The sequence below is a fragment of the Pseudophryne corroboree genome, chromosome 6 (genome assembly GCF_028390025.1).
Source record: "Pseudophryne corroboree isolate aPseCor3 chromosome 6, aPseCor3.hap2, whole genome shotgun sequence".
NCBI classification, from domain to species: Eukaryota; Metazoa; Chordata; class Amphibia; order Anura; family Myobatrachidae; genus Pseudophryne; species Pseudophryne corroboree.
This window is the reverse complement of record NC_086449.1, coordinates 272,712,629-272,736,361: the sequence shown is the minus strand read 5'-3', so window position 1 is coordinate 272,736,361 and position 23,733 is coordinate 272,712,629. Positions and strand designations below refer to the sequence as shown.

At 44.9% G+C, this 23,733-nt stretch overlaps 1 protein-coding gene across 6 annotated transcripts in view; it reads right to left on the bottom strand.

Moving 5' to 3' along the window:
• Positions 1-22,416, bottom strand: part of CEP152 (centrosomal protein 152) — a 260,473-nt gene extending 238,057 nt beyond the window's left edge. For 2 of the 6 annotated variants that reach the window (XM_063926043.1, XM_063926046.1), the window contains exons 1-10: positions 22,123-22,415; positions 21,546-21,671; positions 20,041-20,150; positions 19,775-19,835; positions 19,340-19,684; positions 19,054-19,219; positions 18,839-18,979; positions 1,950-2,089; positions 1,187-1,387; positions 65-212 (exon numbers count right to left, since the gene is read on the bottom strand). In XM_063926043.1, coding sequence (XP_063782113.1) covers positions 65-212; positions 1,187-1,387; positions 1,950-2,089; positions 18,839-18,979; positions 19,054-19,219; positions 19,340-19,684; positions 19,775-19,835; positions 20,041-20,150; positions 21,546-21,635 — 1,402 coding nt within the window. In that variant the 5' untranslated portion in view covers positions 21,636-21,671; positions 22,123-22,415. Of the gene's footprint in view, positions 1-64; positions 213-1,186; positions 1,388-1,949; positions 2,090-18,838; positions 18,980-19,053; positions 19,220-19,339; positions 19,685-19,774; positions 19,836-20,040; positions 20,151-21,545; positions 21,672-21,855; positions 22,074-22,122 lie in introns of those variants that run through there. The other 4 variants (XM_063926048.1, XM_063926045.1, XM_063926044.1 and 1 more) reach the window with 4 other exon arrangements.
• Between the last annotated feature and the right edge of the window lie 1,317 nt (positions 22,417-23,733).

The window sequence follows — 23,733 nt, the reverse complement described above, 5'->3', positions numbered from 1 at the left end:
AACCCAAGGAGTTCTGTTTATAGGACAACAGATTCCACTGACAGAATGCCACTACGCATCTTACCTGCGTGTAAGAGATTGGCACATTGTTTCTGACTTTCTTCCAGGCTCCTAGACAGGCGGTTTATAACTTCTGTTTTCTCCAGTTTCCTCTCTTCTTGCTTTCGCTCGCCTTGTTTCACTCGTTCCTCCAGCTGACTGCACATCTCCTTCTATTTGAAGAGAAGTTATGAAGAGAAACCAGTACTAAACACCACTTTCATTGAAAAGAAATAAGGTACACAATGTGAGGATATTACGATTCAAGAACACTAGGAAATCTGTCAATATATAGGGACATATACAAATCAATGCGGTTAATTAATATTTCCAACAGTCCACAAAATTTGTTTTCAAATAGATGTGAACATTTTTGCCATAGGAATTAAACACAGCTTCCCCCCCCCCCCCCAGCTTCAGAAGAGGTGCAAAATTACTTTAAGGTAAAAATGTCAGGACTTGGTTCAGAACCCCTGGGACACTTATGACTGACTAATGAGCAATTGAAAGTTTTCAATTAGCTAAATTAAACCAATAATGATATGTCATTATTGGAGTGAAATGCTTTCAAACTGCAGAAAATTGATTTAAAAAAAAAAAAATGTAGGACAGGTATATGGGTGTGTTGTATAGATGTTACAGCAGATTTGAACTTTGCAGATGGTATTAGTGTTTTGGGATTTCTTTCTTTAACGTGGCATCAAAACACCCCCAAATTAACTTTTTTTTTTTGCATTTTTAGGCACCCCATATTTTATTAATTTATTTAGATGAAATAGATAAATAAATAGATAGATAATCTATCTTTTAGCATATTTTTTACTTTAAAATATCCAATTATTGCATTTTTTTTAAACAATTTAAACGCTCAAAAACATTTTTCTTTGGGAACGTAATAGATCCAGTATTTGTCATTTTTTGAGGTACCATTTTAAAAAAAAAAAAACTTCACAGGTTTTTACCAGAATTTTTTCAATTGGATAGTAAGAGAATCGGGAGTGCACATACCTTAAGTAATTGAAAAATGGGCACAATAGCAATGTAAATGTTTTCAGCAAAAACCTTGTTTAATTGGAACTGACCCATAAAGTGAAGACATATTTTGATTAGTTATGTCAATGGAGATACTGTACTTTAACATATATACCTGCTGCTGCAGAGCTGCATTAACCTCATCCAGCTTCTGTTGTAGTGACAGCACTTGCTCCTCATTCTTCTGTTTAAGCATGGATACAACTGCTTCATGTTGTTCCCTAGCTCTGTGGATCGAATCAGAACGGCGCAAGTCCATTACCTGCTGCTGCATACTGTCCATTGCAAGTTTAGAAACTTTTAATTCCTTTCTTAACTAAATATAAAACAAGAGAACAGAGATTAAAAAGGACATCACAAATATAATGTGTGTGTAATATTTATATATATATATATATATATATATATATATATATATATATATATATATATATATATATATATATATACACATACATACATACATACATACATACACACACATACACACACACATACGTTATTTATTTTCTCTCTCTATAGTTATATATGAGTGAGAAAGAAAAATGGAACTGGAGAGACCCTGGTATCAATCCCCCCCCCCCCCATCACCAACCCCCAGCTCGCTTCCTAGGTGTCATCCTTGCCAACTATTACATTTATTGCACTGAAGCCTAGTGACATGCATGATGCAGGAGCTATAAACGATAATGGTGTAAGTGCCATAGAGACAACGAACAACATTCATAGAAGCCACTATCATATATTTCCCAGTCTTTCATCCATGGGGCTAGTGTTGTGAATACAGCCCCTCTCATGTTTACAATAACCAGCCAGAAAAAGCCAGTACTCATGAAAGCAAAATACTAAGCCATAACTTGTACTTTAAAGACTCTGACCTGCTCATCATTTGATGTTAAACCATCAACTGTTCTCTCCAGAGCAGCCATCTGACCTCGTAGCTGAAGCTCCACCTCCTTGGAATTCTGAAGTAACAGCTTTGATTCTTGAAGGGTGATAGCTAACCCATCTTTCTCATCTACATAATGAGTAAGTAAAATAAGTAAGTAGTAAATTGTCACAGCACGTATTTAGCAGTCATTATCATATGAATATTCTACGGGTCAGTGCAAATTTAGATTTTATGTTTGTGCAATAATAGGATTTTAATACTTACCGGTAAATCCTTTTCTCTTAGTCCGTAGAGGATGCTGGGGATGCTTCAAGAACCATGGGGTATAGACAGGATCCACAGGAGACATGGGCACACTATAAGACTTTGAATGGGTGTGAACTGGCTCCTCCCTCTATGCCCCTCCTCTAGACTCCAGTTATAGGAACTGTGCCCAGGGAGACGGACATTTCGAGGAAAAGGATTTAATTAATTATTTTAAACTAAGATGAGATACATACCAGCTCACACCACTAACACACTGTACAACATGGTATTCAACAACAACGCATGCAACGGCATGACCAACAACAGTCACAGATTGACTGAACTCAACGCAACATGAGCGTAACTATAACCAAACTGCAGATACAGCCCGCACTGGGACGGGCGCCCAGCATCCTCTACGGACTAAGAGAAAAGGATTTACCGGTAGGTATTAAAATCCTATTTTCTCATACGTCCTAGAGGATGCTGGAGATGCTTCAAGAACCATGGGGTTTATACCAAAGCTCTAGAACGAGCGGGAGTGCGGATGACTCTGCAGCACCGATTAACCAAACAAGAGGGCCTCCTCCGCCAGGGTATCAAACTTGTAAAACTTCGCAAAGGTGTTTGAACCCGACCAAGTAGCAACTAAGCAAAGTTGTAACGCCGCGACTCCCCGGGCAGCCGCCCAGGATGAGCCCACCTTTCTGGTAGAATGGGCTTTCACCGATTTCGGTAACGGCAATCCTGCCGTAGAATGATCCTGCTGAATCGTATTACAAATCCAGCGCGCAATAGTCTGCTTAGAAGCAGGAGCCCCAATTTTGTTGGGAGCCCACAGGACAAACAGCCTCTGTTTTCCTAGCCTGCGCCTTTCTGGCGACATAGATCTTCAAAGCTCTAACCACATCGAGAGACTTTGACTCCACCAGGGCGTCCGTAGCCACTGGCACCACAATTGGCTGGTTAACATGAAACCACTTTTGGCAGAAATTGCTGACGAGTTCTCAACTCCGCTCTATCAGCATGGAAAATCAAGTAGGGGGCTTTTGTGAGACAAAGCCGCCAACTCAGACACCCGCCTTGCAGACGCCAAGGCCAACAACATGACCACTTTCCAAGTGAGTAGTTTTAACTCAACCTTGCACAAAGGTTCAAACCAATGTGATTGCAAGAATTGCAACACCACATTAAGGTCCCATGGTGCCACTGGGGGCACAAAGGGAGGTTGGATGTGCAGCACGCCTTTTACGAAGGTCTGAACCTCCGGAAGAGAGGCCAATTCCCTTTGAAAAAAAAAGATTGACAAGGCCGAAATCTGTACTTTAATAGAGCCTAACTTTAGGCCCGCATCCACACCCGCTTGTAGGAAATGGAGCAAATGCCCCAGGTGAAATTCCTCCGTAGGAGCCTTCTTGGATTCACACCAAGAGACATTTTCTACAAATACGGTGGTAATGCTTTGCCGTTACTTCTTTTCTAGCCTGAAAAAGTGTAGGAATGACTTCACTGGGAATACCCTTTCGGGCTAGGATCTGGCATTCAACCTCCACGCCGTCAAACGCAGCAGCGGTAAGTCCTGAAACACGCACGGCCCCTGTTGTAACCGGTCCCCCCGAAGAGGAAGAGGCCAGGGATCTTCTATGAGCAACTCCTGAAGATCTGGATACCAGGCCCTTTTTGGCCAAACAATCAGGATCGCCTGAACCCTTGTTCTTCTTATAATTATTATCACCTTTGGAATGAGTGGAAGGAACACATAGACCGACTGAAACACCCACGGTGTCACTAGGGCGTCCACCGCTATCGCCTGAGGGTCCCTTGACCTGGAACAATATCTCTGAAGTTTCGTGTTGAGGCGGGACGCCATCATGTCCACTTGAGGAACTCCCCAATGACTTGTCACTTCTGCAAAGACCTCTTGATGAAGACCCCACTCTCCGGGATGGAGATCGTGTCTGCTGAGGAAATCTGCTTCCCAGTTGTCCACTCCTGGAATGAAGACCGCTGCCAAAACGCTGGCATGTCTTTCCACCCAGCGAAGAATCTTCGTGGCCTCGGCCATCGCTGCTCTGCTCTTTGTTCCGCCTTGGCGGTTTATGTACGCCACTGCTGTCACGTTGTCTGACTGAATCAAGACCGGCAGACCTTGAAGAAGATGTTCTGCTTGCAGTATGCCGTTGTGGATGGCTCTTAATTCCAGAATATTTGTGTGTACACAATCTTCCTGGCTTGACCACTTTCCCTGAAAGTTTCTTCCCTGTGTGACTGCTCCCCAGCCTCGGAGGCTTGCATCCGTGGTCACCAGGATCCAATCCTGAATCCCAAACCTGCGTCCCTCCAGAAGCTGAGAACTGTGCAGCCACCACAGAAGGGAAATTCTGGTCCTGGGAGACAGAATTATTATGTGGTGCATGTCCAGGTGAGACCCGGACCACTGGTCCAGCAGGTTCCACTTAAACACCCTGGCATGGAACCTGCCATACGGAATGGCCTCGTAGGCCGCCACCATCTTCCCCAGCAACCGAGTGCAGTGAAGAACTGACACCTTTGCCGGTTTTAGAATCTGTTTTACCATGTTCTGTATTTCCAGAGCCTTTTCCACTGGAAGAAAAACTCTCAGCAATTCTGTATCCAGAATCATACCCAGGAACGACAGCCGTGTCGTAGGATCCAACTGTGATTTTGGCAAATTTAGGAGCCAACCGTGTTGTTGCAGAATCGTCAGTGAAAGAGCAACATTCTTCAACAATTGCTCCTTGGACCTCGCCTTTATGAGGAGATCGTCCAAGTACGGGATAATTGTGATTCCCTGCTTGCGTAGGAGAACCATCATTTCCGCCATTACTTTGGTGAAAATCCTCGGAGCCGTGGACAGACCAAACGGCAACGTCTGAAATTGGTAATGACAATCCTGCACAGCAAATCTCAGGTAAGCCTGATGTGGAGGATATATGGGGACATGTAAGTAGGCATCTTTTATGTCGACCGACACCATAAATTCCCCCTCCTCCAGACTGGAGATCACTGCTCGTAGAGACTCCATCTTGAACTTGAATTTCTTCAGAAAGAAATTGAGGGATTTTAGGTTTAGAATCGGTCTGACTGAGCCATCTGGCTTCGGGACCACGAACAGGCTCGAATAAAAACCTTCCCCCTGTTGAGACGGGGATACCGTGACAATCACTTGATTTTGACACAACTTTAGTATCGCAGCGCTTACTATCTCCCTTTCTGGAAGAGAAGCTGGCAAGGGCGATTTGAAAAATTGGTGAGGGGGCACGTCTTGAAACTCTAACTTGTACCCTTGGATTACTATGTCTACTATCCAAGGATCCAGGTCCGAGTGCACCCAGACCTGACTGAAGAGTTTGAGACGTGCCCCCACTGGAGCGGACTCCCGCAGAGGAGCCCCAGCGTCATGCGGTGGATTTGGTAGAAGCCAGAGAGGACTTCTGCTCCTGGGAACTTGCCACAGTCTGTGACCTTTTTCCCCGACCTCTCCCCCTCGCAGCAAGGAAGGAGGACCCTCGTCCTTTTTTTAATTATTTGGGCCGAGAGGACTGCATCTGATAGTGAGGCGATTTCTTCTGTTGTGCAGGGACATAAGGTAAAAATGAAGACCTACCCGCGGTAGCCGTAGACACCAGGTCAGTGAGGCCGTCACCAAACAAGACCTTACCATTAAACGGTAGAGCCTCCATCGCCTTCTTAGAGTCTTGGAAAACGCCTAGAAGTCCATTTAACAAGCTTTATGGGGAATTGGCAGATGTCCACAGAGGTAGAAGAGAACCAGCTTTAAACAGGACTGAGTTTATGTTCAGAATTAAGCAAACAAAAGGCCTGTCTTCATCATCCATGTGGACTGATATCTACTAGCATTGAAAACTGCACCCAGGACTGTGGCTTAATTTCCTTGGATCCTATACAGTGGACTTTGTCCAGGCTTCCTATGTGGTAATACACCGAATATAATGCTGTGCTTGCCCTCTTTTTGACACAATTTTACATGTAATGCTAGTAGATATCAGTCCACATGGATGATGAAGACAGGCCTTTTGTTTGCTTAATTCTGAACATAAACTCAGTCCTGTTTAAAGCTGGTTCTCTTCTACCTCTGTGGACATCTGCCAATTCCCCATAAAGCTTGTTAAATGGACTTCTAGGCGTTTTCCAAGACTCTAAGAAGGCGATGGAGGCTCTACCGTTTAATGGTAAGGTCTTGTTTGGTGACGGCCTCACTGACCTGGTGTCTACGGCTACCGCGGGTAGGTCTTCATTTTTACCTTATGTCCCTGCACAGCAGAAGAAATCGCCTCACTATCAGATGCAGTCCTTTCGGCCCAAATAATTAAAAAAAGGACGTGGGTCCTCCTTCCTTGCAGCGAGGGGGAGAGGACGGGGAAAAAGGTCACATATTCTGCTGCATTAGATCTATACATGCAAAGCTAATTCTGCTGGGTAATTACAATTGTAAAATTATTGCATAGTATGTGATTTTGAAGTACTTTTTTAAGTTTTGAATGATATAGACCCAGTTTAATCTTTGTGGAATGCCTGGTTGTTGTTTTTAAGGTAATTTATTGCCTTGCATTTGAGGGGGTGGGGTGTGGTTACAGATTTCAATTATTGGTTTCACTTGTAATAGTCTTCTACTTAAGTCCACTGGTGTAGGCTGTGCAAAGCCGTTTGGCTGTGCATTTAGTATCGAAGCGTGCATTTTATCAAAGCGTGATAAAATTGACACATAACAGCAGCGTTCAATCGAAGTGAAAAAGAAGGAACACAGAAGCACAACAATCAAACAAAACCAAAAAAAAATGAAGAACTAATAACAAATGTGAGTCACTTACTCCTCAGATCACTTACCTCCTGATTGTTGCATCTGATTAAATAGCACGGAAATACCTTACTTGGACATTTCAAAAACCGTCCATTTCACCTACAAATGCTTGTATCTGCATTGTAATTTTGTTTTTTAAGCACAGCTGCACCAATGCAATTTAACCTGCAAACACTTAAAAAAAACTAACATAATTACCATTGCTTCTTAAACCTCTCACAATCCTTTCATTTCTTACACTCCAAATACATTTCTGCAACCACTTTATCTACGCTTTTGACTCTTTTCATACTAAATCTACACCCCTTGAGCCTACACTGCTTTTCTCACCTGCATTTCAGCAAATCTTCTGCTTGGATTCACTTGCAGTCTCCTCTCCTACTTCCACTTTCCCTCAACCTATTTACCTACTTAACACTATGTCAAGGCTTTCCTATACTCCCCACATCACTCAGTGTCTACCTAATAATGTATCTTTATCCTTCCCCCCTAGTCTCCTACACCTCCTCCTCTCTCCCCTCCATCCCTCTGTTTCCTACCCCCACCTTTCCTGTTACCCCACTTTCATTCACCTCTGCCCCATGGTCCTGCTACCCCACAACTCAGCCCTGCTCCCTCTCTCCCTTCACTGTCACCTGCCCACACCCCCATCCACATCACACTGACCTCCCTCCCTGCCCACCTCCTGCAGTTTCCCCTCCTAGCTCAGGCACCCGTACCATCACTACTCTCTCATCATCCCTGCCCTCAAAGTTAATCCCACCTCATCGCTACAGCAACCCTGAAAATCTCATTCACATCTCTCCCACAAACTCATACCCCCTATCCTGTGCACTCTGGAATGCAAGATCTGTTTGTAACAAACTGGTCCCCACTCATGACCTTTTCATTTCCAACTCCCTACACCTACTAGCCATTACTGAAACTTGGATTACACCCTCTGACACTACTTCTGCTGCTGCTCTCTCTGCTGGGGGACTCACATTCACACACACACCCCGACCTGGGGGTCGCCATGGGGGTGGAGTTGGGGTCCTTTTACCTTCTAGTTACTCCTACCAACTCATACCACCAGAACCATCCCTTATATTCTCTACATTTGAGGTCCACGCCATACGCCTCTTCCAACCAGTCCATCTTAGAGTAGCTGTCATTTACCGCCCCCCTGGCACTGCTTCCAAATTCATCGACAACTTTGCTTCCTGGCTTCCTCTCTTCTGACATTCCCACCATTATTCTAGGCGATTTCAACATCCCTATTGACATCCCCACACAATCCCCTGCCTCTAAACTCCTTAATCTCACCTCTTCACTTGGTCTCTCCCAGTGGACCTCCTCACCCTCCCATGTGAATGGGAGCTCACTGGATCTGGTCTTCACTCACCGCTGTGATATTTCTGATTTTTCAAACTCCCCATTTCCCCTCTCTGACCACCACCTGCTCTCCTTTAACCTATCTCTCTCGACTTCCCCATCTCTACCTCCTAAGGCTACCATCACTAAGCGTAACATTGAAGCTATTGACACCACATTCCTTTCCTCCCTGTTTGACTCACTTCTCTCTCCTATTCTCTCTCATGCCCTGAACAAGCCACTTCCACATACAATGCTTCCCTTACTTCTGCTCTTGACTCTGTTGCTCCACCAACCACTATTCACCCTCGCAAATTAACACCTCAACCCTGGCACACCAAATGCACCAGATATCTGCAAAAATGCTCACGTACTGCTGAGCGACACTGGAGGAAATCACGCTCTAAGGCAGACTTCCTTCATTTCAAACTTATGCTTTCATCCTTCAGTGCTGCCCTTTCTCTTGCTAAACAGTCATACTTCAAGAACCTCATCTCCTCCCAGTCTTCCAACCCCCGGCGCCTCTTTGCCACTCTCAACTCACTCCTCTGCCCACCTCCACCTCGTCTCCCTTCCTCACTCTCTGCTCTTGACTTTGCCACTTACTTCACATCCAAAATTGACTCCATACGTCAGGACATCACATCACACCAGACCATCAGTAACCAGCCTTCTCCCATCCCTTACCAACCCTCCCCATCCCTCGCACCAACTCTGTCATCTTTCTCCCATGCATCTGGAGAGGAAGTCATGGCCCTCATTCGTTCCTGTCCCCTCACCACCTCCCCACTTGACCCTATCCCCTCCCGCCTCCTCCGCTACCTCTCTTCTTCTGCTTGTTCCCATCTTTCCCACCTTCTCAATCTCTCCCTATCATCAGGCACTGTCCCCTCTGCCTTCAAGCATGCACTCATCTCTCCTATTCTTAAAAAACCTACCCTTGATCCAAACACTCTCTCCAACTACCGACCCATCTCTCTCCTCCCTTTTGCCTCCAAACTCCTTGAGCGTATTGTCTACAACCGCCTTACTTCCTTTCTTTCCTCACACTCACTGCTTGACCCATTCCAATCTGGCTTCCATCCTCTCCACTCCACTGAAACTGCCCTTACAAAAGTATGCAATGACCTCCATGCTGCTAAATCTAAGGGACACTACTCTCTACTTATTCTACTTGATCTCTCTGCTGCTTTTGACACTGTGGACCATCCTCTCCTACTGCAAATCCTTCACTCCATTGGTCTGCGTGACACTGCCCTCTCTTGGTTGTCGTCCTACCTTTCTAACCGTTCATTCTCTGTCTCCTCTCATGACTCCACCTCCCCCTCACTTCCACTAACTGTAGGGGTACCCCAAGGTTCTGTCCTTGGTCCTCTTCTCTCTCTATACGTCCTCACTAGGTAAGCTCATTAGTTCTTTTGGTTTCCAATATCATCTTTATGCTGATGACACTCAAATCTATCTTTCCTCTCCAGACCTCTCCCCTACTCTCCTCACTCGTATCTCCAACTGTCTCTCTGCCATCTCTTCCTGGATGTCCCAGCGCTTTCTTAAACTTAACATGTCTAAGACCGAGCTGATCATCTTCCCTCCCTCCCGCATAACCTCACCTCCTACAATCTCATTATCTATTGATGGCACTACTATCTCCTCTAGCCCCCAAGTGCGCTGTCTTGGAGTAATCCTTGACTTCTCCCTCTCCTTCAAACCTCACATTCAGCACCTCTCACAAACCTGCCGTTTTCATCTAAAAAATATTTCCAGGATAAGACCCTTTCTGACCCAGGATGCTACTAAGACTCTTATCCACTCACTGGTCATCTCCAGACTGGACTACTGTAATCTCCTCCTGACTGGCATTCCTGACAAATACCTCTCTCCACTCCAATCTATCCTCAATGCTGCTGCCCGGCTCATTTTCCTCACCAAACGCACTACGTCCACCTCTCCTCTCTTACTAGACCTTCACTGGCTCCCCTTCCCTTTCAGAATCCATTTCAAGCTTCTCACACTTGCTTACAAAGCCCTCACCCACTCCTCTCCCATCTACATCTCTGATCTTATCTCGCTTTACACTCCCACCTGTCCTCTTCGCTCTGCTAATGCTCGCCGACTCTCCTGCCTACGGATTACTTCCTCCCACTCCTACCTCCAAGATTTTTCACGCGCTGCACCACTTCTCTGGAATTCCCTACCTCTCCCCCTCTCTACAAAACTTCAAACGGGCTCTCAAGACCCACTTCTACACCAAACCCAGCCAAATCTCATCCTAAACCTCTGTTCCACGCTCTCTATGTACCCCATCTGTCTCACCCCTGTCTGTCTACCCCTCCCCGTTAGAATGTAAGCTCTCACGAGCAGGGCCCTCTTCCCTCATGTGCTTACCCTTTTCTTACTTTAATAATCTTCAACTGCACCAAATCCAGCAGTCTTCTGCCACCTGATACTTATTCCAGTGTCATCTGCTGATGTAGCTATGTTTATTTACCCTGTACTTGTCCTGTATTGTCGTCAACTGTAAGTTGCTGTTTTCTTGTTTATTTGTTTATGTACTCTGTAATTGGGCGCTGCGGAACCCTTGTGGCGCCATATAAATAAAGGATAATAATAATAATAAATAAGAATTTACTTACCGATAATTCTATTTCTCGTAGTCCGTAGTGGATGCTGGGAACTCCGTAAGGACCATGGGGAATAGCGGCTCCGCAGGAGACTGGGCACAAAAGTAAAGCTTTAGGACTACCTGGTGTGCACTGGCTCCTCCCCCTATGACCCTCCTCCAAGCCTCCGTTAGGATACTGTGCCCGGACGAGCGTACACAATAAGGAAGGATTTATGAATCCCGGGTAAGACTCATACCAGCCACACCAATCACACCGTACAACTTGTGATCTGAACCCAGTTAACAGCATGATATCAGAGGAGCCTCTGGATAGATGGCTCACAACAACAATAACTTAACAATAACTATGTACAAGTATTGCAGACAATCCGCACTTGGGATGGGCACCCAGCATCCACTACGGACCACGAGAAATAGAATTATCGGTAAGTAAATTCTTATTTTCTCTGACGTCCTAGTGGATGCTGGGAACTCCGTAAGGACCATGGGGATTATACCAAAGCTCCCAAACGGGCGGGAGAGTGCGGATGACTCTGCAGCACCGAATGAGAGAACTCCAGGTCCTCCTCAGCCAGGGTATCAAATTTGTAGAATTTAGCAAACGTGTTTGCCCCTGACCAAGTAGCTGCTCGACAAAGTTGTAAAGCCGAGACCCCTCGGGCAGCCGCCCAAGATGAGCCCACCTTCCTTGTGGAATGGGCTTTTACAGATTTTGGCTGTGGCAGGCCTGCCACAGAATGTGCAAGCTGAATTGTATTACAAATCCAACGAGCAATAGTCTGCTTAGAAGCAGGAGCACCCAGCTTGTTGGGTGCATACAGGATAAACAGCGAGTCAGATTTTCTGACTCCAGCAGTCCTGGAAACATATATTTTCAGTGCCCTGACTACGTCCAACAACTTGGAGTCCTCCAAGTCACTAGTAGCCGCAGGTACCACCATAGGTTGGTTCAGATGAAACGCTGAAACCACCTTAGGGAGAAAATGAGGACGAGTCCTCAATTCCGCCCTGTCTGAATGGAAGATCAGATAAGGGCTTTTACAGGATAAAGCCGCCAATTCTGACACGCGCCTGGCCGAGGCCAGGGCCAACAGCATGACCACTTTCCATGTGAGGTATTTTAACTCCACAGATTCAAGTGGTTCATACCAATGTGACTTTAGGAACCCCAAAACTACATTGAGATCCCAAGGTGCCACTGGAGGCACAAAAGGAGGCTGTATATGCAGTACCCCTTTTACAAACGTCTGAACTTCAGGAACTGAAGCTAGTTCTTTCTGGAAGAAAATTGACAGGGCCGAAATTTGAACCTTAATGGACCCCAATTTTAAGCCCATAGACACTCCTGTTTGCAGGAAATGCAGGAATCGACCTAGTTGAAATTCCTCCATCGGGGCCTTACTGGCCTCGCACCACGCAACATATTTTCGCCAAATGCGGTGATAATGCATTGCGGTTACATCCTTCCTGGCCTTGATCAGGGTAGGGATGACTTCATCCGGAATGCCTTTTTCCTTCAGGATCCGGCGTTCAACCGCCCTACCGTCAAACGCAGCCACGGTAAGTCTTGGAATAGACAGGGTCCTTGCTGGAGCAGGTCCCTTCTTAGAGGTAGAGGCCACGGGTCCTCCGTGAGCATCTCTTGAAGTTCCGGGTACCAAGTCCTTCTTGGCCAATCCGGAGCCACGAGTATAGTTCTTACTCCCCTCCGTCTTATAATTCTCAGTACTTTTGGTATGAGAGGAAGAGGAGGGAACACATACACTGACTGGTACACCCACGGTATTACCAGAGCGTCCACAGCTATTGCCTGAGGGTCCCTAGACCTGGCGCAATACCTGTCCAATTTTTTGTTTAGGCGGGACGCCATCATGTCCACCTTTGGTTTTTCCTAACGGTTTACAATCATGTGGAAGACTTCTGGGTGAAGTCCCCACTCTCCCGGGTGGAGGTCGTGCCTGCTGAGGAAGTCTGCTTCCCAGTTGTCCACTCCCGGAATGAACACTGCTGACAATGCTATCACATGATTTTCCGCCCAGCGAAAAATCCTTGCAGCTTCTGCCATTGCCCTCCTGCTTCTTGTGCCGCCCTGTCTGTTTACGTGGGCGACTGCCGTGATGTTGTCCGACTGGATCAGCACCGGCTGACCTTGAAGCAGAGGTCTTGCTTGGCTTAGGGCATTGTAAATGGCCCTTAGCTCCAAGATATTTATGTGAAGTGATGTCTCCAGGCTTGACCACAAGCCCTGGAAATTTCTTCCCTGTGTGACTGCTCCCCAGCCTCGCAGGCTGGCATCCGTGGTCACCAGGACCCAGTCCTGAATGCCGAATTTGCGGCCCTCTAGAAGATGAGCACTCTGCAACCACCACAGGAGAGACACCCTTGTCTTTGGTGACAGGGTTATCCGCTGATGCATCTGAAGATGCGATCCGGACCATTTGTCCAGCAGGTCCCACTGGAAAGTTCTTGCGTGGAATCTGCCGAATGGAATTGCTTCGTAGGAAGCCACCATTTTTCCCAGGACCCTTGTGCACTGATGCACTGACACTTGGCCTGGTTTTAGGAGGTTTCTGACTAGTTCGGATGACTGTGTCCAGGATCATCCCTAGGAATAGAAGACGTGTCGTCGGGATCAGCTGCGATTTTGGAATATTGAGAATCCAACCGTGCTGCCGCAACACTACTTGAGATAGTGCTACCCCGACTACCAACTGTTCCCTGGATCTTGCCCTTATCAGGAGATCGTCCAAGTAAGGGATAACTAAAACTCCCTTCCTTCGAAGGAGTATCATCATTTCGGCCATTACTTTGGTAAAGACCCGGGGTGCCGTGGACAAACCAAACGGCAGCGTCTGAAACTGATAGTGACAGCTCTATACCACAAACCTGAGGTACCCTTGGTGAGAAGGGTACATTGGGACATGGAGATAAGCATCCTTGATGTCCAGAGACACCATATAATCCCCTTCTTCCAGGTTCGCAATCACCGCTCTGAGTGACTCCATCTTGAATTTGAACCTTTGTATGTAAGTGTTCAAGGATTTCAGATTTAAAATAGGTCTCACCGAGCCGTCCGGCTTCGGTACCACAAACAGCGTGGAATAATACCCCTTTCCCTGTTGTAGGAGGGGTACCTTGATTATCACCTGCTGGGAATACAGCTTGTGAATGGCTTCCAATACCGCCTCCCTGTTGGAGGGAGACGTCGGTAAAGCAGACTTTAGGAAACGGCGAAGGGGAGACGTCTCGAATTCCAATTTGTACCCCTGAGATACCACCTGAAGGATCCAGGGGTCCACCTGTGAGTGAGCCCACTGCACGCTGAAATTTTTGAGACGGGCCCCCACCGTGCCTGAGTCCGCTTGTAAAGCCCCAGTGTCATGCTGAGGACTTGGCAGAAACGGGAGAGGGCTTCTGTTCCTGGGAACTGGCTGTTTGCTGCAGCCTTTTTCCTCTCCCTCTGCCACGGGGCAGAAATGAGGAGCCTTTTGCCCGCTTGCCCTTATGGGGCCGAAAGGACTGCGCCTGATAATACGGTGTCTTCTTATGTTGAGAGGCTACCTGGGGTAAAAATGTGGATTTCTCAGCCGTTGCCGTGGCCACCAGGTCTGTTAGACCTACCCCAAATAACTCCTCCCTTTTATAAGGCGATACTTCCATATGCCTTTTGGAATCAGCATCACCTGACCACTGTCTTGTCCATAACCCTCTTCTGGCAGAAATGGACAGCGCACTTACTCTTGATGCCAGTCTGCAAATATCCCTCTGTGCATCACGCATATATAGAAATGTATCTTTTAAATGCTCTATAGTCAGTAATATACTGTCCCTATCTAGGGTATCAATATTGTCAGTCAGGGAATTCGACCAAGCCACCCCAGCACTGCACATCCAGGCTGAGGCGATTGCTGGTATAACTCCCGTGTGAGTGTATATACATTTTAGGATATTTTCCTGCTTTCTGTCAGCAGGTTCCTTAAGGGCGGCCGTATCCGGGGACGGTAGTGCCACCTGTTTAGACAAGCGTGTGAGCGCTTTATCCACCCTAGGGGGTGTTTCCCAACGTGCCCTATCCTCTGGCGGGAAGGGGTATGATGCCAATTACTTTTTAGGAATTAACAGTTTTTATCGGGGGAAACCCACGCATCATCACACACTTCATTTAATTCCTCAGATGCAGGAAAAACTACAGGCAGTTTTTTCTCACCCAACATAATACCCTTTTTAGTGGTACTGGTATTATCAGAAATATGTAAAACATTTTCCATAGCCTCAATCATGTAACGTGTGGCCCTACTGGAAGTCACATTCGTCTCTTAATCGTCGACACTGGAGTCAGTATCCGTGTCGGCGTCTGTATCTGCCATCTGAGGTAACGGGCGTTTTAGAGCCCCTGATGGCTTTTGAGACACCTGGACAGGCACAGGCTGAGTAGCTGGCTGTCTCATGTCATCAATCTTTTGTAAAGAGCTGACACTGTCACGTAATTCCTTCCATAAGCTCAGCCACTCAGGTGTCGACTCCCTAGGGGGTGACATCTCCATTACAGGCAATTGCTCCGCCTCCACACCATTTTCCTCCTCATACATGTCGACACAATCGTACCGACACACAGCACACACACAGGGAATGCTCTGATACAGGACCCCACTAGCCCTTTGGGGAGACAGAGGGAGAGTATGCCAGCACACACCAGAGCGCTATATATATACAGGGATAACCTTATAGAAGTGTTTTTCCCCTTATAGCTGCTGTTTTATTAATACTGCGCCTAATTAGTGCCCCCCTCTCTTTTTTAACCCCTTTCTGTAGTGTAGTAACTGCAGGGGAGAGCCAGGGAGCTTCCCTCCAACGGAGCTGTGAGAGAAAATGGCGCCAGTGTGCTGAGGAGATAGGCTCCGCCCCTTTTTCGCGGACTTTTCTCCCGCATTTTTATGGATTCTGGCAGGGGTTAAAATACATCCATATAGCCCTGGGGGTTATATGTGATGTATGTTTGCCAGCCAAGGTGTTTTTATTGCTGCTCAGGGCGCCCCCCCCCCAGCGCCCTGCACCCTCAGTGACCACAGTGTGAGGTGTGTATGAGGAGCAACGGCGCACAGCTGCAGTGCTGTGCGCTACCTTGGTGAAGACTGATGTCTTCTGCCGCCGATTTTCCGGACCTCTTCTTGCTTCTGGCTCTGTAAGGGGGCCGGCGGCGCGGCTCTGGGACCGGACTCCGAGGCTGGGCCTGTGTTCGGTCCCTCTGGAGCTAATGGTGTCCAGTAGCCAAGAAGCCCAAGCTGGCTGCAAGCAGGCAGGTTCGCTTCTTCTCCCCTTAGTCCCTCGATGCAGTGAGCCTGTTGCCAGCAGGTCTCACTGAAAATAAAAAACCTAAAACTAAACTTTCACTAAGAAGCTCAGGAGAGCCCCTAGTGTGCACCCTTCTCGGCCGGGCACAAAAATCTAACTGAGGCTTGGAGGAGGGTCATAGGGGGAGGAGCCAGTGCACACCAGGTAGTCCTAAAGCTTTACTTTTGTGCCCAGTCTCCTGCGGAGCCGCTATTCCCCATGGTCCTTACGGAGTTCCCAGCATCCACTAGGACGTCAGAGAAATAATAATGTAATTTTAATGATTGTTGAATCATTTTCCTTTATAATTTTTATGTAATAAAACACATTTGATTTTTCATATCCAGTTTTGGAAGCACTGTATATACCTTCCTTTATCAAAAGCACACTATCCCTGTCTAGGGTATCTACCTCAGAGGACAAGTTATCTGCCCACTTTTCAATAGCGCTACTCACCCATGCCGCAGCAACGGCAGGCCTGAGTAGCGACCCTGTAGTGACATAAATGGATTTCAGGGTATTTTCCGGCTTACGATCCGCAGGATCCTTTAGGGTAGCCGTGTCAGGGGACGGAAGCACCACCTTTTTGGATAGACGCAATAAAGCTTTGTCTACCGTGGGGATTGACTACCAGCTTTCCCTGTCCCCAGAGGGGAACGTATATGCCATTGGAATTCTTTTGGGAACATGTATCTTTTTGTTAGGATTTTCCCAAGCTTTTTCAAAAAGTGCATTCAGTTCATGAGAGGGAGGAAACGTTACTTCAGGTTTCTTTCCTATAAACTTACAGACCCTAGTATCAGGAACAGCAGGGTCCTCAGTAATATGGAATACGTCTTTTATCGCCACAATCATGTACTGAATACTCTTAGCCAGTTTTGGATGTAATCTGGCATACCGTGTCGGTATCTGCATCTACTATTTGGGCAAATGCACGCTTCTATGACCCCGAAGGGGTCTGGACCTGTGACAAAGCATCCTCCATGGATTTCCTCCATGTCTGGTTCTTAGACTCAGATTTATCAAACCTCTTAGCCAACTTAGTCACATTTGTATTTAAAACACTCAGCATATTGACCCAATCATCCGTCGGCGGTGCCGACACTGTCACAGAACTGTCAGTCCCCACGCCAGCCTCCTCCTGGGAAGAGCATTCAGCCTCAGACATGTCGACACACACACGTACCAACAGCCACAAACACACTGGGCTATAGGGGACAGACCCACAGCAGAGCCGGTTAGAAAGACACGGAGGGAGTTCAGCCAGCTCACACCCAGCGCCTATCCCGGTTCTGAAGTCAATAACAAGACTGCCCAGACCTGCTAGCGCTTTTGCACCCTGTTACTTGCACAGCAGTGTGGAGGATCAGGGCCAGCGTCTCTGCAGCCTTCTGTGAAGAGAGAAATGGCGCTGGTGAGAGCTATGCGGCTAAGGCCCGCCCCAGACATGGCGCGCTTCAGTCCCGCTCAAAATTCTTTATATTAGCGGTGGTCCCTTAACAAGTGCCTGGGCACTGTTAAATTGCATGCCAGTGGTATTTGTGGCCCCCCATGCTGCCCAGGGCAGCCCCCTGCGCCCTGCAGTGCCGTGATCAGTGTGGGAGCATTGCGCACTGCGCGGTACCTCAAGCCATCTTCTGCCGTCACTGAAGTCTTCTGATCTTCTCATACTCACCCGGCTTCTATCTTCTGGCTTTGTGAGGGGGGTGACGGCGCGGCTCCGGTAACAAGTAGCTAGGCGTACCGTAGTGATCGAACCCTCTGGAGCTAATGTGGTCAAGTAGCCTAAGAAGCAGAGCCCTTGAACTCTTAAGAAGTAGGTCTGCTTCTCTCCCCTCACTACCAAGAAGCAGGGAGTCTGTAGCCAGCAGGTCTCCCTGAAAATAAAAAAACCTAAATAAATAAAGTCTTTTTCTGAGAAACTCAGGAGAGCTCCTCAGTGTGCATCGAGTCTCGCTGTGCACAGAATCTAACTGGAGTCTGGAGGAGGGGCATAGAGGGAGGAGCCAGTTCACACCCATTCAAAGTCTTATAGTGTGCCCATGTCTCCTGCGGATCGCGTCTATACCCCATGGTTCTTGAAGCATCCCCAGCATCCTCTAGGACGTATGAGAAAACTATAGTACTTACAGACATACACACACTTGGTCTCTGAATATATTTATGATATTCTACATGAAAGCAGTTCTGGTGCTATTCCACAATAAAATTATAAGCACTGATGAATAGAACTTTTCCTATAAAAAAAAAAAAATTCAAAGGTTTTCTGTGTAACTCCCCTGTTAACACTATTATACACTGTACACCATGCACTACTGTACATCACATCTTATGCCTCAGTGATTGTAAAGGTTCTTATTGAATGGATGTGCAGAATACTCACTAACCTCCAAAACGGACTGATCCCACTATGTGCAGGCAATAAGTTTACTTCAAAAACAAAAACCAGGGCGTATAGGACAAATTAAAATAATTGTACCTTTTACTATTGCAAGCTGATGATTGAGGTATCTTAGTTGCCGCTCACTTTCTTCCAGCTTTGTGTTTAATTCTTCAAGTTGTCTTCCTCTGGCTTTGTAAAGAACTTGTAGTTGCACAAATTGCATATTGCTTGAAGTACCTGAAAACATACATATTAATATCACAGTACTGTAGAAGACCGGTATTAAGCAATAGAAAGCATATGCCTCTCACATTCTCCAGTGTCCAGGAACTCTCGTTGAAGATCATCGTAATTGTCATTCCTTCTTACTGGATCTTGGTTAACCACTTCTTTCCGGGCAACATTTAATTGGTATGGATTGTACTTGATTTGGGTGGTCTCTGCAGGTTGATGGCCATTTCCTTCTGAGGCAGTGAACTATTAAAATAGAATCAGGTTGCTTTATTAGTAAATAAAATTACAAATTATCCGTGCAAATCAAATTTAGATAATGTTATTTCCAAGTAAATAATGTATTTGTGTTCATCAAAAACAAACCTGAAATGTATCATGCTTGGCAACTGGAAAGCTGTCAGCCATGTTACGCCCACCGTTAGTGTAGGGTTTAAAGTCCTCTGGAAGATGATAGAGTTCACTTGTTGAACAATGGTCAAGTTCCTCATACTGACTTTCAGTGTGAAAGGTTCCTACATTGGATTCGTCATTAGCATGCTCTTTAGGACAGTTGTATTTATTGTTAAAAATATTCTCTTCATTGTCACCATTAAGGGGTCCCCATCCATTTGACATTTTGTCTCCAACTCCTTGGCTTCTTGGAGGTACACTTTGTTGGCCCATATACTGTGCAGGATTTGTTTCATCTGTATAGCCATTTTTATACTGCTAAATAGGACGCCTGATATTAGGAATACAACTCCATGGATGAGGATAAACAAAAGAAAAAAAAAAATGTAACCACAGGGAAAAACTTACATTTTGGTGTTGCTGTATTCTTTCATCTTCCCAGTGGGTTGCTGGGTCCCAGTGACGATTTCTTTCGAAAGAAATAAGAAAGTAGGGTAGACGGGTGAGATCTGCTTATTATGTAATTTTAATATTTGTACTGTAAATAGCATTAAAAAAAACAACAACTGGAGTTCATTTATGTACAACTGTATGTATTAGTACTTATTGGGAGATATACATTTCATTATTACAAAAGAGAAATACCAAGAAAATGAAACAAAATTATTTCTTACTGTTCAGAAACCTCATGGTCACTGCAATCACTGAAGTTATGTTCCGAAGAAGAGGAGCAGAGACTGTCATCCAGCATGTCATGGGGAAGGTCAATTAACAACTGCTGTAACTGTGAGGCAACATAAAATACTGTAATACCAAATAACAATAATTTCCAACTATCTAATTTCTACATGTGAAATTATTAGACATTTCTGAGGAGGGTACTGTTGTTAAATCCAATATAGTGTACTGTAGCAGGTTTAAATACACTAATATATATATAGATCACATATTTTTGCTAGAAGAAAAATACAATTTATCAATTGAGAAAATCTACTAAAAAGTGAAGAGTATATAAGATCATCTAACTCCTACAATAAATTATAAGGATATTAGAAGTCCCCAAAGAGTTGCAATATAAAAGCAGAAGGCCAGATGCTGCTTTTACACAGGTCGTGGAGTACTGGAGGGGACTTCTAATGCATTATGTTCTGCCTCAAAAAAATAATAATAAAAATCTAATAAATAACTAAATAAATACCGTAAATCAGCTACACAAACATAAAATAGAGACACAAAAACAAGCAACAGTAGGCTATTTAAGGGGGTAAATAGCATAAACAACTAGGTTGTAATAAGAAGATACTGTATAACTTTTAGAACTGATCAAAATTAATCTTTTGTGGTTGCTCTTGGCGCACACAAATATGTTATTTGCATTGTGTTAGCAAAGTTTCTATGCAATACTTTATCACATTTTATTTCACCTTCGCATTTTCATCTGATTTTTATTTATTTATTTTGCATTTAATAAATTTAAATACCAAAATCAATAAATTAAAATAATCAAAATAATTATTAATAATAATAATAATAATAATAATAATAATAATAATAATAATAATAATAATAATAATTGTATACAGGTTGGGTATCCCATATACAAAAAATGCTTGGGACCAGAAGTGTTTTGGATATCGGATTTTTCTGTATTTTTGGAATAATTGCATACCATAATGAGATATCATGGCGATAGGTCCTAAGTCTAAGCACAGAATACATGTATGTTTCATATACACCTTATACACACAGCCTGAAAGTAAATTTTAGCCAATATTTTTAATAACTTTGTGCATTAAACAAAGTGTGTGTACATTCACACAATTCATTTATGTTTCATATACACACAGCCTGAAGGTCATTTAATACAATATTTGGAATAATTATGTGTATTGTGTATTTTCTGAGCCATCAGGAAACAAAGGTTCACTCAAAAAAAAATCTGTATTTCGGAATATTTGTATATGGGATATTCAACCTGTATAGCAATTAGAATGGACATTTATAAAACACTATGGCATACCTATGGCAGATGGTGCCTGTAAATTAATCCCAAGTGTAGTATTACACAATGGATTATAATACGCAGATAAACTGGAATCATTTGTCACGCTTTATTGAACATGTTTTAACCACTAATCCACCGACTAATAAAAGAAAAACGCCAAATCAAGTTTCTCACCTCTTGCTCCCTGGCATAATCCTCTTTATCATACTCATCTTCCTCTTCATGCTGAGTCTGCAATGCTCCACTATCAAAGTCTATAGACATTGTGTATTATAGCACAATTATTTTAATAGTGAAAACCTACAAAACAAAATCCTACAAAGAATTAGAAAAACATTTCTAGAAATGTATACTGCACATAATTATGTCTAGAGCCCTGACACATGAATGGTGCTTTTGAAAGGCATTTTTGTAATATTATATACACAGATTCTGCAAACAGGATAACATAATAATAATAATAATAATAATAGATAAACAGTACCTGTGAATGCTCACAGTATAATTCCAAGGGTTGAGGAAACATAAACCGGTTGTGGAGTAACTACAAGTCCCAGCAAGTCCTGCAAGCCACTGAAGCAGGTTGAAGATGTCCTGCAAGCCACTGAAGCAGGTTGAAGATACCCGTGTCGCCACATTACATAGCTAATGTTTACATGGGACTTGTAGTTCCACAAAAGCTGATCTTTCCCCGCTGCATGTGACCTGTAATATAAAGCAGGATCATGCATGTCATCTCACCAGCACTAACCTTAACACTTCCAGCCCCAGATCCCCTCCGCAGCAACCCCGTACGTACAGCAGCAGCCCCGCATCAACATCCACACTAGCTGCTGCTCACCCACTTCCCTCTCAACAGTCAAAATGGGAAACAAGTCACTGATTCGCCAGACATTAGTGTGAGTGACAGCCCCGCCACACAATGAAAAACGAACATTTGCTCGTCCAGGCATCTGATAGGGGAGTGGGCGTGGCTACAAAGCTAGGTTTATCGGGCTAGCAAAAAGTAGTGACGTTAGACTGCGCTGTGTAACCAACAGCCTGCAGGGATTGTTCCGGTGGGCGGGGCAGTGGCGCGATAGGCAGCGGGAACGCCGGGAAGGCAGGGCGGTCATCTGATTGGCCAGTAGGCGCAGCCGCTGCTTCTTTGCTGTTGTAAACTACAGTGCTTAAAACGTAGTAACATGCATGTACGGTACATATGAAAATATGTGTGGCCTGAGGAAGGGTCTTTCATTGCTGCATGGGCCTGGGATCCTTTCTTCCGATTATGCTCGTTTTATTTATTGCACATCAAGCATTGGGGATCATACCGACCTGATCGCACGCAAGGTTTTTTTTCGCTGCGATCATTTCAGAACTGCGTATGCGTATGCACCACAGTGCGCAGTCGTGTCGCACAGGCACAAAGCGGATCGTTGCTGTGCAATGGGAATAACGAATCCATTCACAAGGACGATCGCAAATAGATTGACAGAAAGAGGGCGTTTGTGGGTGTCAACTGACCGTTTTCTGGGAGTGTTTTGAAAAACGCAGGCGTGTCTATGCGTTTTCAGGGCGGGTGTCTGACGTCAATTCCGGCCCCGGACAGGCTGAAGTGTTCGCAGCGGCTGAGTAAGTTCAGAGCTACTCAGAAACCGCACAAAATGTTTTTGTACAGCTCGGCTGCACATGCGATCTCACACTTGCAAGGCTAAAATACACTCCCCTGTGGGCGGCGACTTTGCATTCGCACGGCTGCTAAAAACAGCTAGCAAGCGATCAACTCGGAATGACCCCCATCTGAAGATTTTGTACTGGCTATCCTTTGGAGCCCAGGTTCTCAAACTCGGTCCACAGGACCCCACACAGTGCATGTTTTGCAGGTCTCACAAAATCACAAGTGAAATAATTAGCTCCACCTGTGGTCTTTTTATAAATGTGTCAGTGAGCAATTAATTATATAATAATCCACTTACAGATAGTCAAAAGAAGGATCTTGTTGCTTGCGTTGTTCGTACCTGCTGCTACTGAAGTTTCATTAATGTAGAGGAGAGTGAAGGTCAAATAATCACCGGTACTGGATTGTTACCAAATAAAATTACTCTCCTCTCTTTCACTATATTCGGAGTCACCAATGCACTAAATAAATCCTATTCTTTACTCACGATATTATCATTAACAATTACCTTCTTCCAGCTGGTTGGTAACATATAAATTGGAATTTATTACAGAAATAGAGACCATTGTAATTTCACAACAACCTAAATTATTATTTGTTTCTAAAATGACATAGAATGTTACTATATTTAATGCACACTCTTACTTATATTCACTGAGTCATACAGGTCAACAATGTTACAAGATGATATTTTCTTTAACC